General features: G+C 48.3%; 5 protein-coding genes across 5 annotated transcripts; 3 read left to right on the top strand and 2 right to left on the bottom strand.

Moving 5' to 3' along the window:
* Nucleotides 1–21: 21 nt before the first annotated feature.
* On the bottom strand, nt 22–1949 carry BDR25DRAFT_292866 (uncharacterized protein; the record flags this gene model as incomplete). The annotated part of the gene is made up of 8 exons (XM_033688682.1): nt 1593–1949; nt 1524–1543; nt 1435–1471; nt 1319–1386; nt 1247–1265; nt 846–1200; nt 725–792; nt 22–620 (listed from the first exon to the last, which is right to left on the bottom strand). Exons 1-8 carry the CDS (start codon nt 1714–1716, stop codon nt 22–24), a joined length of 1290 nt encoding a protein of 429 aa, XP_033543913.1. The 5' UTR covers nt 1717–1949.
* Nucleotides 1950–3803: 1854 nt separating this feature from the next.
* Nucleotides 3804–4628, top strand: BDR25DRAFT_345234 (uncharacterized protein; the record flags this gene model as incomplete). The annotated part of the gene is made up of 2 exons (XM_033694027.1): nt 3804–4185; nt 4276–4628. 2 exons carry the CDS (start codon nt 3804–3806, stop codon nt 4626–4628), a joined length of 735 nt encoding a protein of 244 aa, XP_033543912.1.
* A 198-nt stretch (nt 4629–4826) lies between these two features.
* On the top strand, nt 4827–5537 carry BDR25DRAFT_327707 (uncharacterized protein; the record flags this gene model as incomplete). Its single annotated transcript, XM_033692347.1, has 3 exons — nt 4827–4878; nt 5008–5156; nt 5262–5537. The coding sequence occupies 3 exons, from the start codon at nt 4827–4829 to the stop codon at nt 5535–5537; spliced, it is 477 nt and encodes a 158-aa protein (XP_033543911.1).
* Nucleotides 5538–5776: 239 nt separating this feature from the next.
* BDR25DRAFT_305859 (PLC-like phosphodiesterase) lies at nt 5777–7748 on the top strand. The gene is made up of 2 exons (XM_033690501.1): nt 5777–7216; nt 7272–7748. The coding sequence occupies exons 1-2, from the start codon at nt 6115–6117 to the stop codon at nt 7481–7483; spliced, it is 1314 nt and encodes a 437-aa protein (XP_033543910.1). The 5' UTR covers nt 5777–6114; the 3' UTR covers nt 7484–7748.
* Nucleotides 7749–10053: 2305 nt separating this feature from the next.
* On the bottom strand, nt 10054–11692 carry BDR25DRAFT_235830 (uncharacterized protein; the record flags this gene model as incomplete). The annotated part of the gene is made up of 5 exons (XM_033685529.1): nt 10054–10374; nt 10429–10976; nt 11038–11191; nt 11251–11273; nt 11332–11692. The coding sequence occupies 5 exons, from the start codon at nt 11690–11692 to the stop codon at nt 10054–10056; spliced, it is 1407 nt and encodes a 468-aa protein (XP_033543909.1).
* Between the last annotated feature and the right edge of the window lie 3880 nt (nt 11693–15572).

Here is a 15572-nt window from a genome sequence, read left to right as displayed (position 1 = left end):
CTCCTCAGGGTATCTTGAAAATCAAGCAGCGCGTCCCAACACCGTAATTTCATCTCCACTACTGTCCCTTGAACTCTCCACCCTTATGGTACGCTCCACCCGGATGTCATTCTCGCCGCTGGGACTTGCACATCCTCGACCATTTTCTCTTTCCTCCTTCCATCTCTTGTCGTTCTCACTATCCCTTGATATGTTTACCATATGAACGTCTCTCGACTGGGAAACGTGTGGATCTTCCACATATACCAAGCCATGATCCATGCTATCAGATCTATCCAAATGTCTCGGACTCATTGGGCCTTTAAACCATCTCGCAAAATTCTTGCTCGCTCTACTCCCACCGCTGCCGTACGTTAAGGCCGGTGATGGCAGTGGAGTGCCTGACGGCGTCGGCTTAAGCTGGTCGCTCTTCCTTGTCCCACTTTCCAGATCATATGGGCCGGAAGCGCGGGATCTCGAGCGCGAATTGGAAGGAGTTACTTTGGACACGACTTTTCGGTACGACGACTTAAGGCGGGGAAAGACCAGCAGCGCGATGACCTTGATGCTAGGTGCGCATGCAACCACAATTGCTAGGTGGTTCTCAAGCACGCTCCAGATCATCGCGTTAGCAAACCACCCTATATGCGCAGTCAGTCGATTGCCTGACCCATGTTATGGACAATATCTGGGTGGATGTGGCGGGATAGGATGGACCATGCATGGGGATCCGAGTGATGCTTACAGGGAAAATCGGGCTCCGTAGCGAACTTGTAAACGGCTTCCATTCGCGCTGCACTTGCTGCAAGGACGCTACACTTAGTTAACGTAGAGCTTTTCAAAAACCTTGCTATATGGGAACATACAGTCCGCCCAGCGCAAACAAGCAGTTAAGTCCGATACGCTGAGGACGCCGGAGTTGAAGATTCCAGGTGAAGACGACAGGCATTGCGTAGAGGACAAGGTCTGTAGCAAGCATAATGGATGCGTTGCAGTAGAAGAAGATGTTGAGGTTAACACAATGACCGCTGATGTTCGAATGGTATGCTTTCCGGAATGGTGTACATTGGAAGAGGTTGACAAGGATGCTGCTGAGACCAAAGCCGAATGCGACGAAATGCATGAAGTAAATACTGCCTCGGTATTTCTTCTCCCGGACAATGTCAGCGTAGAAGAGAAGCAAAGCATGCTTGACAACCCAGTTACAGGTGAAGTAGAATACTATCAAAGTCAATCAGTGCCTAAGGTGGGCGGGTTTGCGCTATACCATTGGAGGCTATAATGAGCTGTGAAGATGAAAATTAGCGAAAATTTACGGCAATACAAGGCGACTTAATACCTTGATCAGCCTAGGCATCTCATCCACCGGGACATCTTCTTGGTGTTTTCCGAGGCCGAACGTCGTTCCTTAGACGGTTAGAAATGCTCTTCCTGGAGGAGGTATGATGCACTTACCAACCATCTGACATATTGAAAAGACCAAAGCACAAATCTCCATCCACAGTCAGTACAACGTACTCAAGGCAATGATGTAAAAGTCATACGGCGGCTACAGTTACCAACACTGTTGGAGTGTAAGTCTTGAAGAGGTACAATTCTATAGAGAAGCTTACAGTCATGCCAACTCCACGTTCCGATGAGGAAAACACGTCTTCCCACTCTTGAGCTGATCGCAGTAAGAGTGAGCGCCATTAGAACGGCATTCAGCCAGATGATGATTGGTCCTTGATCACCCATCGTCACTCTTCTGAGGTAAAACTTCCACGTGAACCGTTGTCGAAGAGTTGTAGTGCTCTGCTCTGGTCCCCGCGGGCGAGCATACGATTTCGCTACTCCAGCTTTAAGACTAAGAATAATAATATAGTCCGAAAGACAAGTCTGAAGAAAGGACTGACTGATATGAGATTGGGCATTGAAGGCATGATAGATGAATTTGAACTTAAAGGCCTGTGGAGTCAATAGCTGAGAAAGGTTTAATCGAAGGTAAGCATGCAAGCCAGGCCATGAACAACGGTCAACTGCCGTAACACTTTGCAGCTTACGGTTACACGACCAAATTGAACACAGGCGACAAGCGCCGACGAAACATCTGCAGGTTGTTAGCCAATCGTTAGCGCCACTAAACATCTGCAAGCTGTCATCCAGTCCGTCAGCCTTAACCCTGTCCCAAGGCAAACTCTCACACCGTCGATCGCCAGAGTGAGATTTCCATCACACAGCGCGGAGAGCCGGGTGTAGGCGACGAAATGAAAGTCCAATCGCAAAACCATGGAAAACCCTAGGACAGGCGGAACGTGAGAATTTTGCAGGACTCGAGGGGTTGTGTGGCCCGTTATTGGACATTTGTTTAGAAACATCTCGAGAAACCACAAGCGGATGAGCGCCATCAGGATGAGATCCTTCACATGGACAAGCGGAGGGAACCGTCGAACCGTCCCGCCTCCGCCCACTCTTAGCTGTAAATAATGCGAAGGATGGCGCCCCTTATCGATTTAGAGACCACAATGCGTGAGAGCACGAATAGCAGGTTGCTTAGGCTTGCCCCAAAGTTGATGGATGGTGAGTGTCTTATCGGATCTGTAGGGCTGGCAGAGGGCGCGTTAAGCGACGTCCATTTATCCTGAACCATTTTAGCGAATAGTGGGCTTCTTGGGCGTAAGTACCTTGTCGAGCGGCGCCTTTCTGGGCCATAAGCCCACGTTCTTGAGCGAATCCGCCTTGGAGGAGACGACTCGCACATGCGGAATCCTCTATAGCTAAATTAAACACTACCGATCCCAATATATCTAGAGAATGGCTCGCTTGATTTCTTGCGCTTAAAGAGTTTGCATGATCCTGAGGCCATGTCCTTGGTCACACAAACGCCTTTTGGGTTACAAACGAAGAGGATCAGGTTGAGTGGCTCCCTGACCATATGCTTGGTTGGCGCCATATTCTCGGTGGGGCCCTAGGGTAACAACACTGCTCTAAAAACAAAATTAAACACTTGTCGTTTAACGTACCACAGTGACTCCAGGACAGACTTGCCGTTCCTTGGTGGTCGTCTGGCCCAATAACGTTGCGAAAATTTCCAGGGTGACCGTTCCTGTGTTTCACTTCCTTCGTCCTAGACGTCAGCTGCAGAGCACATCAAGTACGCTCCTTTCTAAAGGTGGGCTCTCACACGGCATGGGCTTCTGGTAGCTGGCTCCTGATAGTTGTGTAACCCCGCCAAACTCAAGTTCGAAACGGATAGTGAAGCGTGTCCCCAAATAGCACAAATACTTCAGAAAGAAAGCATGGTGATAGGTCAGTACCCAGGTGCGCTGCTATAACTAGTTCTAGCAAACGAACCAGGTCCATGATTGCTGTCTTCCATGTTGAGACTCTAGAGAGCACTCGCCAGGGAGCGCTCATCGACATCCTTCTAAACTGGCAGGGCAAGTTCCAGAGCATCTTCTTAATAATCGGGCAATCAATTCCCCTGAACGCTTCAATCATCAGGGAGGAAGATCGACAAGCGGGTCGGAGCGGATCAGGGTCGACCACGAAATGAAAACACAAGGGTTCCTATAAGGGATGTCAGCAACCTTCCATTCTATGCAAATTCACATATGATGTCCTTACAAATTACTTGTTGAGGGACAACACGTGGTGATACGGTTGCGGTAAAGGCTCGGCTATGCTCAGCCGGTGGTAGTGCGGAGAAGGTAGCACTATTGAGGCCTGACCGCGGCACAGACTGGGTAACATAACCACATATAGCGGGGCGTATGTAAGGAAGATCGTGATGCTTTTATATCAGACTCAGTCCCTGAGTGTTGAGACCTTCCCTCTCATTAGCAATGCCTGACGCACATACAGCCCCGATTTCATATTGGTCCGGTCCTGGGATCATCCAGGGATTTATCACAATCCCCAAATCTTCCAAGTTGTCCCCGGAAATATTCGAGAAATGGTTTGATGAGGTCTATGTTCCTGATCTGCTTGCTACTGGTATCGTGATTTCGTCATGGCGATTCAAGGCGGCCGACCCTAAGTACGGCAAGCCGAAAATGTTCATCCATAAGTGCCCTGACTTATCCCCGGTGCAAGCCGGAAAACTTCATGAGGTCAAAATTGCCAGCGACATGTTCCCGACTAACGGATCTGTTTACGATTTCATCGAATCCGAAACGAATATCTTCTCCCTGGTTCAGCTTTATGAGACAGTAAAACAGCACGAAGGTTCGTCTGCTCCACATCCAAAAGTCTCCAAAGTCCCTCGATCATAGGTGGAAAGCAGAATGAGCCGTTTGGGGTCCTAACTATGCACAGATGCTGCTACAACCGTGATAATGGCCGCCATGGAGCCATCACCGGGCGGAGAGGCCGAGTTGGACGCTTGGTATCGGGAGGAGCACAACCAGCAGATGTCTGAGCAGCCGGGCTGGAAACGGACCACTCGATTTAACCTGCTACTTCATCATAAGAGCGATGGAAAGCCAACGGAGCCTCTCTCTTTCCTAGCAATCCACGAATTTGGGGAAGGTCACAAGATTGGAAAAGATGTGGTTCCCTTGGATCCGATGACAGATTGGACGAAGAAGTGCATGGCTGAAGCGAGGGTGATTGATGCGGCGGTGTATACAAAAGTGAAGACGTTTGGGGAGGCTGCGGCGAGCTCGTAATGGGTCAACTATTTAGGGCATGGGGCGCCTAGCAAAATCAGAGCTTCCGATAACACGTCATTGTTACGAAGGAAAAGCTTCATAATGCCCTAAGCCAGATAGAATCACGCGGAGCGTCACTGCGCGGGTTCAAATCTTGATCAATTGCCCCATTGATATATCAGTCAGTCAATTAATCTACAGCTCCATACTGCCACCATGTCAGAATCATTGGCCGCATTCAGGAACAATGGAAGCAATGAGCTTCGACGTCTCGCAGAAGAGCATTTTCAGCATAATTGAGTCTAGGGGAGTCATAGAGATTGCTGAGGGCTTAGCTGAGCTCAATTAGTTTAATTCAGTCTGACCGTGACACGCTGAGGAGCGCTGCGAAAAAAAGTTTCAACACAAGCGCAGATTGGCTCTCTGCTGGAGCTCAGTTTCGGTGTCTACTGGGCTTTTCGACTACGCACCATGCGTCCCACATACCCCAAGACTGTTAGAGCAATAGAAAAACCAGCAGAGGTCAGATTTGCAGATGATGGAACCGTTAAGTGTTATCCTTTTCATAATGCTCCGCTAGGGGATCATTGCCCGAATGAGCCATGCTAATCCTGGCGTCTTTCAGAATCCATCCCCGATATTACAGCACAGCTTACGCCATCAAAGTGGAGTGACACTGCTGCATACTTCTTCTTCTCCATCGGAGGATTGTTCCTTGGGGGGGAAACAGGATTCTTAATCGGCACTACGAGTGGGTCCAGGACGATCATGCGAGACACGGAGTCCAGAGAGCGGATCGAGAAAGCTTTCAAGAACTGCAGAATTGATGTGATGAAGAAAGAAATACAAGCGCTGGAGGGAAAGGGCACGCTGTCGAATATCTTCGGATGGGTAATATCAAGTACAATGCCTGGATTTGGGAAGTGAGGAGATTGAGTAAGGCTTTCAATGTAACTATGTAGCTAGCTTTTGGTTCTTGGTAAAGGAATCTCCTAACCCTCTCGGTTTCTGCTATTACGTGTCGAGGCATGCACGGGCATTTCACAGGGCTGGTTGACCTGTGGCTAGAAAGCTTGACCCTGACAAGTGGGTCCCTTGACGTCAATCATCAACGCAAAGTGAAATCTGAGAAGCCCGTCGTTACATCTTACCACCTCCACAGTATTGTTAACTCTACTCCCCTTTATCTCTTCTCTATTCTCTATTCTTCTTCGCCCTTCACGTGGCACAAGTTTAACCCATTCGTTGCCGCTTCTTCAAAACTCATTCTCGCGCTCGTGTCTCCTGTGGCTGAGCGCGGCAGTCGTCATACCGTATACTGACCGATAAACAAATTATCTCCAATGTCCAGGAATACTAAGGCACATTTCTCTTAACATCCCAGATCTGATCGGTTCAGCCTTTCGTCCATTGGTGAATGGATCGGAGAGAAGAGTGTCCCCAAATCTTCCATAAGAAACCCACACCGTCCCACAACGCCAGAATCGGGACGTTCGGCATCAGAATGATGACCCATTTCATATGGCTCGCGGGTCTTGCTGCCGCTCAATCTTCTCAGTCTATCCTAACACTGTCTGGCTCGATTGCACAAGTTACAGGAGCAGATGCTACACCAACCCTATCACTCTCTGATTTCGAAGCTAGTACCTTTGAAACGGGGACCACATATGGCTTATCTGCAAGTATAGGCGCACCCAATGCAACCGCATCTAAGACAACGTCCTCACAAAACACGCTCACAGTAATCGCGGGTGGGTCGGGAACAACAGTGGGCAGGAACATGACTGCATCTACGACGATAACCGCACAACCTACGAATACTCAGCCCTGCAACAACTACCCCGAGTTCTGTACGAGAAGGTATTCCAACATAACAGAAGTCTGCGCCCATAACTCCCCTTTCGTCAGGAAGAACAATGCCGGAAGCAATCAGGCATATGGAGTGACGCAGCAATTGAACGACGGTGTTCGCATGCTTCAGGGTCAGACACATTACGTGAATGGAACCCTTTACTACTGCCACACTTCATGCGATCTCCTTAATGCCGGGTCCGTGGAGTCGTATTTCACCGAGGTTGCAGGATGGGTCGAGAACCATCCCTTCGATGTCGTCACAATTCTCATCGGAAACGCCGACTATGAGGAGAAAGACGTGAACGGTAACCCTCTTGTAACCTCCAAGAACTACGTCGATCCGATCGAGAAATCCGGACTTCGTCAATACATATACCAGCCGCCGAAAACGGCAATGACACTGGAGGACTGGCCTACTTTGGGAGAGTTGATTGTTCGGGGCAAGCGCATTATTATGTTCATCGACTATAATTTTGACACCGACGCCGTACCATACATGCTGTGGGAGTTCTACAACATGTGGGAAACTCCATATTCCCCGACAGACGTCAACTTTCCGTGCACCATTGGCCGACCGGAGGGTCTAAGCCAGAATAAAAGCAATAGTATGATGTACATGGCAAACCACAACTTGAATGTAGAGGTCAGCATCGCAGAAATCAGCCTATTGATTCCGAACACGGTGGCTCTTGAAACAACAAATGGGGTAAATGGGACAGGGAGTTTGGGGCTGATGAGCAACAGCTGTACTGGTTAGTGGCACAGCTCCCCTTTGAATTGATGTGGCTTACTCTAATGCACCTACAGAGGATTGGGGTCGTCCACCAAACTTCCTACTCGTCGATTACTACAACGCCGGTCCTTTCAATGGCTCCGTGTTCGAGGTTGCTGCGAGGGCGAATAATGTCACATACAATCAGAAATGCTGCGGGACCGCGTCTTTTGCCACAGAACTACCAAGACCATCGGCGACACATTTTGGGCTGATCATTACAGTTGCGGTGTCGCTGATGTTCTAGCTACAAGAAGACATTAGAAAGGGGTAGCTTCCACGCCCAGGGTAGCCAAAACGATGGAGTTCTGACTAGGACGGTAGGGATTTATTTGCATGGTGGGCGTGGAATGAAGGGTTTAGTCTTAGGTTCGGGGGAGCGTTCCCATTGGGTAATTGGCCTTGCACATCGAAAGGATGGATTTAGTGACTTTGTGTCCGGACTAAGAGAAACTATAATGGAGTCTACACCTGTAATTGTGCAAGGAAATCAATGGATACTAATTTTGGCATAGGCCTCGATCGTGCAATATTTAGCATTGAATATGAGTCCTGATAGACCATGGTGTTACATTCCCGCTTGACCATACCTTTTAGCTAAAATAAAAAGAACACAACACTTTCTCGTCCCGACCCCGCATTTCTTCTCAGCCAAAAGACCCAAGATGACATCTCCACTTGCCTATAGCCTTTCAATGAACTCTGAAATTACAACCTCGAATGCTGTCGTAGCTTATGAGTAATGTGCATTGATATCAGAATTAGAGGGCAGAAGTTGCTCGGGGATGTTTCATTCCAAACTATGATATAGGAGCCCCTTCAAGTCGACCAATCCTCCAAAGTGGGCTAGTGAGGGGAAGTTAAGCTAATTAGCTCGCTGCTGACTGAGTGTGGGTGGTGACGGAATGGGGGCTTCGCTGGTTCGGATCTAGACCCACCTGCTCATGGCAGAGAGGTAATATCTAGTGATAGGTAAATCCAGGGTTCCCATTTAGTATTGATCGAAGGAATGTGACTATGTGATTTCTAAATCTGCGTCTGAATCGATGGGACCAGGGTCCCAATCGCCTTATAAAATCAGGTAAGGGACGTTAAGACTGAAATCCAAGCTAGGAGATGGTATGAGTCTCCTGTTCTTCTTATACATGAATTGGCCACTAAATGTCCTTGCTTACTCTCATAATGACATGACGGAGCACCCATTGATTACAACCTCCTGGATCAGGGGCAACTAGCATCTAAGCGCGACAATATCTTCTAGGTGTTTATGATCAATATCGAGCCTGTAGAAGGAAAGGGGGTCAATCCGTACTGTAGATAGAGGTGGGTCTTGAAGTGGGTCTTGAAGCCTCTGCATCCCGCTAAACGAAATCTTGAGTTGGGTGAGTTTCTCGAAGTAGTGAAATTCGACACCTCGACTGTTCGACAAAATTTAGAATTCGCAGGTAATGATTCTAGTGATTTTTTATGGCGTTCAAAAGCTTCACCCATTTCTTTAAGGATGAATAGGGACGATATACCAGCGTCAACCCCATCAAGCTATATTCATCGGGACTTAAAGCAGTAAGGTCGAAAACCCTTAAGGATCAGCAAACCTTCAATAGCCCTTCAAGGCAGTGAACCCTTATGAAGCAGCGTTCTAGTTTAAGCCAAATCACGTCCAATGTGTTGGAGAGAGTAGGAAAGGTTTGCCGAAGTATGATCCGAGCGACATAAGACAGTTTTCACTCGAGAACTTCGCAGTGTTCGCGGGGGAAGAAGTGGACAAAATCCGCAAGATCGAAAGGATAGTCATTTCCATTGGTAAAGTGTTACTCTCATAAGGCGCGTAACACTGGTTTCCGGTCCTCGTTTGATCGTCGGGATACTTTTCTGATGAAACGAAGAAGCTTTCGCAGAGATCTACTGATTTGGAATGGTTGTAGCTTCACTAGGTTTGACAGGCGAGAGACGAGAATGGTACCATAGGACTCATATTCCTCCATCTAAATTCGTGAGTTTGTAGAAGTACTGTGGTAACCGTTTAAGAATCTGTCTCAGAATATCCGGGGGACCTCGATAGATAAGGTAAGGAGTTTTGGGTACCACTGGTTTGGATATGGAGAGCTTTCACTGTCCGATCTAGATCTGTCCTCGAGATCATGGTCCTAGGAGAATACCAAGATGTCTCCCACAGATAGAAATCAGAAAATATCTGAACTGATTCGTAGAGTAACGGTTGAGCGACATCTTTCAAGATGCGTGAGGTTCGACAATGGTTTAAAGGTCTCGTAAAGGAGTTTGTTAAGGTCTGGTACAAGGTGTAACTCGATCTAATGAAGTAGCTTGGGGGGTAGAGCAAGGAGATGAGACATTATTTCTCACTTATCTGAGAATGAAGGTTGTGGGTTTTGAGGAACGAAGGTGATACACACTGAAGAGTCATATTACCAAGCTAAGCCGTATTTAGAAACGCATCTTTTTCCGTGTAACAAACAGCCAGCGTCCTGAGTGAAGACCCGTGAAATATTAAAGTTGGGTTGCTTTTTTCTTACTTGTTTATAATATTCAAAATCCAACCTGTTCTACGGCATGCTACGTTTGTAGGAGGTAATTGAATATGAATATATTTAGAGACCTGCCTACCTGCTACGTACACCTCCCCTACACGGCAATACTCTCGTTCAATGCACCCCCGCAAGTGGACATTGAGGTATTCCGCGGTCTAACTCCAACTTTTGCCCTTCAAGATTAATTTTACGTGATAGTAATGGTAGTATCTGTTGTAATTGTATGCTTCGTGGCGTCCTTCCTTCCAGCCTCCTAACCTACGTTGCCTCAAACTCTAAACATCCTTGTCTGCAGCTCCATAACGTCAGCCTGACCGACATCTTCAACCACACTCGGTGACATAAGTCCTCGCTCTTCATCTCCTGAACCTCTACCTGGTCCCTCTCTACCCTTAATTTCATGCTCCTTGTGCATAGCAACAAAGATTGCCGACCCCAAAATCAGCGAAGAACCGATGATAGACAACGCTCCGGGTGTTGTACCCCATACTATCTTGTCAAATGCGAGAGCGAAGAGCATTTGCGTGTATACCATGTTTGTGGCCCGAGACGATTTTTCGTATTGTAAACCGGATGCGAGGAGAAATTGCTGTCAAGCGTGAGCTAAACGTAGATCTTAACAGGGTTATTGTGAATGCCAAACCATAACAAAGCCACAAATTCCAAGGAAGAAAAGGTAGCACCAGTCCTTCAAACCGGAAGGAAGCAAGAACCCAACACCAGGGAGGCTTAGCATCATCACAATGCTAACGATTGTACACCACAACGCAAAGTAGTTTACGCTGATGAGCGGATGAGCACGCTTCCCGATCCACCGTATAGTAGTATATGCACCCGCAGCTCCAAGGACACCTAACATGGCCATACCAACTGCTCCTGCTCGTTGACCTGGAGTCACAGAGTCATAGGCTCCCGCAGGAAGTGACGAAGGCTGGGTTGTGTTCGCTGGAGTGGGTACGAAGTTAACGTTACTGCTCGCGGAAGGGGCAGGTGCTTCGGAATTTCGGGAGGCAGAGAAAAGTGACGTCGGCCGCGCTATGATCACAACGCCAAACAACGAAACGTAGGCGGCAATCTGTTCCATTCGTGTAAATGGCTCGTTGATGAAGTACGAACACGCCCAACATGCCAAGGAAGGCGCGAGAAAAGTAACGACCGTAGCATCTGCAAGAGGTAGATACTGTAAAGAGTCTGCCGCAGATTAGGAGGAGCCGTAGTATTGCGATAAGGTGGGGGTATAGTTCAAACTTACAGTATAAGCCAAAGACTCCGAAGAACCCACACAGGCCTCTTGCAACTAGTAGTGGCCTAACTTCCTTCATCCCGAGAGGGAAATGTTCCGTTCTCGTATACCACATATAGAATGTAGAACATACTACTGTGATACTCATCCGAGCAAAGAGGATCTTTGCACCATGTCAGCTTAGATCCAACCAAAGATCTTATGAGGTTGTGCTTGAGATACCTGAAATGGGTGATAACCGTTTCCTACACCGTCAGAGTATTAGCACGGGTATTCTCAACCTTAGATATCACCTCCGCTTACCATTGTTGCCTTCCATTTCTAAGAGTCGAGTAGTTACGTTCATAAGCGTGCCGAAGACTTGGGCGATAAGCACGAGCGCTAAGCCTTTGTTCCTCGTCCATGACAACTGAACTTTGCCCGTGAGGGACAGCAGAGGAGCAGGGGAGTGGGACAAGTGTCTTCGATCATCGCATACTGATATCCAATCTGGGTTGCGGCCAATACGAATATTATTAGAGTCCTCTATAGATAGGATGGATGGGTTCGGCGAAGGCGCTCGAATCCCTCCATGGAATGTGACGTTTAAATGATCTTGGTCCGATTTCGCTCCGGACTTAACGGGAACCTCGGGTTGAAGCTCAGTGGAATTAGTATCGGGCATGCTCTTATCATGTTCATACGAGCCCCTAGGCCGTGGTAGAGAGCTCATAACGCTTCATTCAACGAACTGGAAAACCTCGCCGACATGGAAAAAGTAGCATAGACACATGGGAAGGGACTGTGGAGTTTGGTCGGGGTTGTTCGTGAGTCAGCGGCCTTGCGCATTGGAGATAGCGGCTTTAGTAGTGGCGCCTTGAAGGCCACGATGGACGAGTTAGAAAGCACACACTCTTCCTTCTTTTGCCTCGCCCCACGTTTTCCGAGCCTTTTTTCCCCGTGGAGAAGCGCTAGTCGAATTAGTGTCTTGGTGGAGCCTCTCGAGCCTGGAGTTCGGGGGAAGGAGTGCATTATTCCCGATCCCCAGTGGGAGCTTTTGTGTCTGGTGTATCGAGGGAGATTGACGAGTGAGTTGAACGTTCAAAGGGGACGAGATGTCTTTTTAGGCTCCCGACACAGCAGCACTGGCCAGGCCGGGAAATAACCTTAAATCTCGCTACCACAGAACTCCACATCAACCTCAAACAAAGCTGGACTACATCTTCTCTTGGACTTGACTACGATGATTCAGTATGTTATCATGAAACGTGGGACTTGGCTAGGGTAGAGTGAATCTTTTCAACCTCTTGCCGGAATCAAGAAGAGCATCAAAAGGATGCGGGCTTCAGTCCTGAATTACCCACCCTTGTCAAGTTCCACGTTAGGCGGTAAAATGCAGTACATCTTCTCTTGAACTGCCTACAATCGTGCACAGGCGAGAATCTGCAGTCTTGCTTCTGTTGTGGAATGTCTTTTATTGTACCTCGGCCGAGAGCTGCAACCCCGCCAGGACCTTGTGAGTATCAGTAGACCCATTCCCTCGCACTTGAAGACGTCCGACATTGTATATGTCAATTTGCGTTCTCAGTCACAATTCTGAAGCTATAGCGATATGGCGCACAGAGAAATGTAAGCCACTTAGCGGATATTGGCGTGTTTCCGACGGCCTGCGGTTGAAAGGCATCTTATATTTTTAGCCTTATTTTCCTGCTTGGAGCCTGGTGAGAGTTGGCGACGTAGTGAGAAAAGATGCGATGTTATACGAGTACGTCCCTGACCGATAGCGCTCTACGTTATGTCCCTTTGCTTCCACGAGCTAAATTGTAGACCCTGTCTGCTTAAGGCATATTCCACAGAATCTTGTCATATTACCGAGTTGCAGTCACATTGGCTGATTAGGTAGTACCGATAATCATTGTGCTTGGTTTAAAATACGCGGCCATAAGGGGTTGGAGCTTTCGATCAACACTGTTCAGAGAATCACCTTCACAGTCCACACTGATGCTGTGTAACCCGAGTTAAAGTGCGTCCCTTCGAGAGGCGAATCACAGGCATTTGGTTATTCGGGCAATTCTCATTATGGAACTGACATCCCTTCATGAACTCGCCCAAGGCGCAATGCATACCAGCGAGTCAGACTCTCTACTCTCCCTTCAAGACAACCACTTCGTTGGTTCCCATCGGACAGGCCGAGCACAAAGTTGAACTTTCGACAGCCTAACCCGAATCGCCTACTCCCTCATGCTGTCCCTTCGGCCAATGTTCGTCGACTGCCCCGCTTCCGAGCCCGTGCTAAACCGCTCTGTTCCTGTGTTAATCCCGCATCCTGCATCATTTACTCGCATAGTCTTGCTTCTCTCGCTGTAGCGCTAGCGAAATCAGCTCACCGATGAGGAGAGACGGCATACAAGCGTCGCACGACAGCAAAGACGCTGCCTCACATGCTGCCTGACGCGAGCAACGAGGTCCTTCCAGGACGCCCGTAGCTTTTCAACCGGAAGCTAGGCGAGGAAGACACAATATCTTAGTTGGTTTGCTATTGCATGAAGAGTGGGACGAGAGGTCATCACTTGCCGCTTTTATTTGAATGCTTTCCCGAAGGGAGCGTTTGATGGCTGTTTGTGCCGATTTTTTGAGAAGGAGTCGATATGACATTCCCCTTCCCTTTATTTGAATAGTTAACCTAGGTTTCACTAGTTAGCTCCTCCCAAAGACTGATGGGAAAATTGAGGTTTCCGTGAACCGTGCTTCACTCCATCAACGCCACCGACAGGGGTCTCAGAACTGCTGCCCCAATGCTGAGGGAGTTCGGTCCCCCGGCCTACGGCATCAAACCATGCAAATATGCTGAGGGCCTTATCATCACGACAACAAATTCCTTTGAGATCCTATTAGTTACGCAAGAGCGGTTCCTTTTGCAAAAGATTTACCTATCATAGAAAAGCCTCGAAACACGCATGAAAGGGTCTTGAGGCCGGATCTACGAGGTATGAAATTGTGAGCCATGACGTCTCGCATCGCCCCATTGCGTGGCACAGCCCGTGGCGTCGTCTGCACACGTGGGGGGATCGAAGACTCCCCCTTCCCGTCATGTTCGCTTCTTAAACTCTAATTTTATATCCTTGAATTTCCTTTGCTATGGCCTTGTAAGAGGAACTGGAAACATGAGACGTGTAGTGGCATAATCGTGTCTTGAAAGCCGATCGACAATGGACCTTCTCTCGAGTTAACTCATGTAGCCATTCACTACTCGCCATTGCAAACCTGCATGTCTGCGGCACAGTGCTTAGCGCCCCGATGCGTCGGGACGCTGGTGCGACTCATGAACTTGTGAAGACTCTCAGGTATGTATCAGCCTTATGGCTGGGATTGAGCGAGTCATGCTCACTGTGGACTCGTGCTTTCAGAGTCCTGACTTAGTGAGAGAGTTCTCGGGAACAGCCACGTTTTTGGAAGGAGCGGAAAGCAAGTCAAGGACCAGGTCCACGGAGGTATGCATCTAAGGACAGCTTTGCGTTGCCAGCAAAAGTAGGACCTATCGGAGTCTTCCTTGGTGTGATTTTGACTGGTGGAAAACAATCGCGGGGACAATCAGACAACTTGATGGTGCTTTGATTGGGTTTGAAAGACGTCTTTGGTGGTATCCCCCTTTGAAGAGTCGTTATTTGGACTGCGCCGTAAGCTATCTGAGCGCATGTGGAGGTAAATACCGCATGCTGCATGAAATAACTTCTCCGCCTCGACTAGCTTCTCAAAGTTCCAGTAACGTTCAAGATGATGTGCGTCTCGATCGACGATGCAAGACCATGTTTCCAATAGCACCTATCGCCACTTGGATGGGCTGCCGATATCCTTCGATGATGTGACCGTTTGTTGCCTCGCATCTCGCTGCGGGTTGCCGCAAATAATAGCACAGGATTTGACATTTTTGCGGAGTGGCGCAGTTGACATTTCTCAGGGCGGAAGATGATTGATTGTATTTTGATTGTTTTAGGTCACGGGAGAGGCAGGAATTTGTTGAGTGCATGCGCAGCTGCAGGTGATGTTGGATCTGGAAATCGTGCAAGGTTGTTGACGTGCAAGGTTGTTGACGTGCCAGGTCAGCGTTTTCGTAAGGAGCGATCCCAGGATCCCATAAACTATCATCTTGTGTTTGAAACCCGAAAGCTTGACGGCAATTTTCTGGTTGTTCCGCCTATGAAAAGCGGATTCAGTAGCGGACCATGCTTCCTTCCTCTACTATTTATGCATCCAGTGGAGAAGGCATTTGTTGCAAGTCACTGAGCGTGGGGGTAGCTAGTAAGTTGCTATTATGACAAACAGTTATGGCTTGTTACAGAGGGGCCACGTTGGCTTGCAGATTTGTTGAGTCTGAGCTTTTCCGAGGGACTGAGATAGAGCAAAGCTTTCGAGACACTCGATGGCGTGAATAGGATTAGAGCAGATTCTTTGCAACTAGTTCTGCAAAGGCGTTAGCATTGAAGAAGGCGAGGTGGACTGAACCCAGACCCAAGAATACGGTAATTAAATGCCAATCATCTTTAGCAAGAGGAGAAAGTGAGGGG

Source organism: Lindgomyces ingoldianus (assembly GCF_010093535.1).
Source record: "Lindgomyces ingoldianus strain ATCC 200398 unplaced genomic scaffold BDR25scaffold_31, whole genome shotgun sequence".
Classification (NCBI taxonomy): Eukaryota; Fungi; Ascomycota; class Dothideomycetes; order Pleosporales; family Lindgomycetaceae; genus Lindgomyces; species Lindgomyces ingoldianus.
Note: the sequence above shows the minus strand (reverse complement) of the source record. Positions and strands in the feature narration are given on the sequence as shown.

What these genes read in the sequence shown, in the direction of transcription:
- BDR25DRAFT_305859 (XM_033690501.1), top strand. Translation starts at nt 6,115, where the DNA reads ATGATGACCCATTTCATATGGCTCGCGGGTCTTGCTGCCGCTCAATCT. An exon ending in GATGAGCAACAGCTGTACTG is followed by an intron (nt 7,217 to 7,271) that starts GTTAGTGGCACA and finishes ATGCACCTACAG; the next exon opens with AGGATTGGGGTCGTCCACCA.